Source organism: Vigna radiata, unplaced genomic scaffold, assembly GCF_000741045.1.
Source record: "Vigna radiata var. radiata cultivar VC1973A unplaced genomic scaffold, Vradiata_ver6 scaffold_73, whole genome shotgun sequence".
In the NCBI taxonomy this organism is placed as follows: Eukaryota; Viridiplantae; Streptophyta; class Magnoliopsida; order Fabales; family Fabaceae; genus Vigna; species Vigna radiata.
This window is the reverse complement of record NW_014542365.1, coordinates 335541-338243: the sequence shown is the minus strand read 5'-3', so window position 1 is coordinate 338243 and position 2703 is coordinate 335541. Positions and strand designations below refer to the sequence as shown.

Sequence of the window (2703 nt, the reverse complement as noted above, 5' to 3'; positions counted from 1 at the left end):
TCCCAAAGGAGGGACCAAAATAGGTATTAAACCTATAAAATAATATTAAATAAATATAAAATTTTAAGTGTGTGAAAGAATCATCTCTTTTATATTTTATCTTAAACAAAGGAAAACAAGTGAGTTTTTATTGACGAATTCTTCCTCTTGTTCCCATTGTTCATTAATGATAATGGGATGGGCATCAGAGGCGGCTACGATAGAAAAAAAAAAAAGAAAAAAAAAGAAAAATTTAGGGTGTTCATTGAGATGCAAGCATTGGGTAACCAAGGTTGGTGACATGACATAATTGGTCAAGTGTGAATGTGATATCCTTAATATGGACATCTTTGTTCCTTCTTCATTCAAGTGTTAGCTTGAAATTGCAGCAACGATAATGAAGAAGAGGGAAGAAATGAGTACACTCTTTCTCTTCAACCTACTTTTAACGCTCACTGTAAGCATAAATGTATAATACTTCTCCTTCATTCTCACTGCTTCATCCAATCATCATCTTCATCTTTAGCTCTAACATAGCAAATGGAGGTTGCTTACGGTGGGGGGAACTCACAAGATCAAAACCCCTTCACGCAAAAGGCTTACGTCTCACGTTATTGGGACAGACACATCCGCAACACCTTCCCAAAGCCATCATTCCTTCTTTCCAAAGCCTCTCCACTCACCGCCGCCGACACTGCCTCCTTCACCAACCTCGCCGCCACCAACACCCTCTCCACTCGCTTGCAGGAGTTTTGCTCCGTTGCGCACCTACTCTGCTTCCTAGAGGTCCTTCCAAACCTCCAGAAGCACACCAAAGACAAAAATTTTCAATTCTACCAAGATGCCCAGAACTTCACCAAGTATGGCACGAGTCGACCCAGCGGAACCGACTCCTTCAAAAACTACGCCACCACCTTCTTCAGTCGACCCATGAACAATTTCCGGCGGTACAGCCGCCGCTCAGCTGGCCACCTTGACCGCTTCCACAACTACGGAAACGACACCAACGACATCTACGAAAACTTCAACACCTACGGAACTTCCCCTGCCGGCGGCACCGGCGAGTTCAAACACTACGCAACTCGAGCAAACTTCCCCGAACTGCAATTCACTTCCTACTCCGACAGCAGTGGAGGGAGGACGCAGTCGTTCTCCAGCTACAGTGAGGACGACAACTCTGGTTGGCAGAATTTCACCAGCTACGGCAAGAACTCCGCCGGCGCCGGAAACGAGTTTTCCAGCTATGGGACAAACGCCAATGTTGCCGCGTCTAGTTTCGCGAACTACGGGTCGAAAGGCACCGGTCCCAATGACACGTTCACGAACTATGGCGTGCTGATGAACGTTCCTGAAGAGACTTTTCATAGCTATGCAGACGGAACTGTTGGTGGGTCGGAGAGTTTTTCAAACTATAGGGTACAGGCTAACGTGGGTGATGAGTCAATATTTTATTGATTTCACTTAGTTTATTGTGCTAGAATTAATCAGGAAATTGTGCTTAATTGTCCGGTATTTTCCCGTTTTTCCTAATTATGCTTAATTTGACCGGAAATTCTAATTTTAATTAATTTGAATTTTTTGAGCTAATTATTTGCATTATTATTTTCAGGGAAAATTTTGGAAACACAATTTGGGACATTTGGAGGAGACAAAATAAATTCAAGACTCTCAAATTAGACATTTTAAATTTCATTGTATTGTAATTTTTATTGCTTAAACTTTTTGGACAAACCTTTGCACATTGGACCATTGTTAAAAATTTATGAGGGGCCCAAAATTGTAAGACACTTACCCTAGGGTTTCCTTTTATTTTTAGGGTGGACCCCACCCTAATAGGGAGGACACATGGCCCTTAGACAATGCAGCAGCCGTCACACTAGGGATACTACATTCTTCTCGGCAGAGAGAATTGGCTAGAACTTTTTCTTAAGACATTTTCAATTTCCTTTGAAAAATGTAAACGGTGTTTGATTATGGATGAGTGGAAGAAGATTTTTTATTTCCTATGTAGCACGACATCAGATTTTCATTGCTTTTAATTGATTCATTCTCGCTGCTTTCATTCCTTTATTTGTTTTATTAATTGGAGGAAGTGGTGTGCTCTCACTTTATCCAGCTGCTGCCACGTCCGATGTTGAATGGAGAAGCATTCATTTTCTCTTCTTCTAGAAAGGTTCTGGACAGTTTCAGCCACAATTTCCATTCATTTATTTTGAACAGAAACAATTTAATTTGGTTAGGAAGGAGGTGCAGAGGTGCAGCGTGAAGGGTGCTTTCCCTTTTATTGTTTTTTTTTTCCTTTTGCTTGCTGCAACTTTTACGCTGCCTATTCATCAAATCACACTTTCCTAGTAGAAGTTGATACGTGTTGATGGCTGGAAGTGAACATTTTCTTTTTTAATTTATTTCATTTGGTGGGGCTAATCACGTTGCCAGATAATCATATCTCTGGATGCATTGGTTTTTGGCTTGGTTAGGTTTTGAAGAATAGGTGCACATGGATATTCACACCTTGGAAGAAATGAATTTAATCACTTGAGTTTTAGCATTAAGTAACGTGACTTTGCTCTTGGGAGGTGTGAGCTGACGTTGAATTGTGAGAAAGGTAGGGAATGTATTTTCCCAATTTTTAAGGGCAAGAAAGGTCACGACCAGCGGTAACTTTTATGCCATTTTCAATTTGATTTTTATTTAGTAGATGCATGTGTTATTTGAATTAAAAAA

General features: G+C 40.7%; 1 protein-coding gene across 1 annotated transcript in view; it reads left to right on the top strand.

Annotated features, from left to right (window-relative positions):
• Nucleotides 1–376: 376 nt before the first annotated feature.
• Nucleotides 377–2703, top strand: part of LOC106779880 (polygalacturonase 1 beta-like protein 3) — a 4019-nt gene continuing 1692 nt past the window's right edge. The window contains exons 1-2 of the mRNA XM_014668092.2: nucleotides 377–448; nucleotides 526–1411. Coding sequence (XP_014523578.1) covers nucleotides 377–448; nucleotides 526–1411 — 958 coding nt within the window. The remainder of the gene's footprint in view (nucleotides 449–525; nucleotides 1412–2703) is intronic.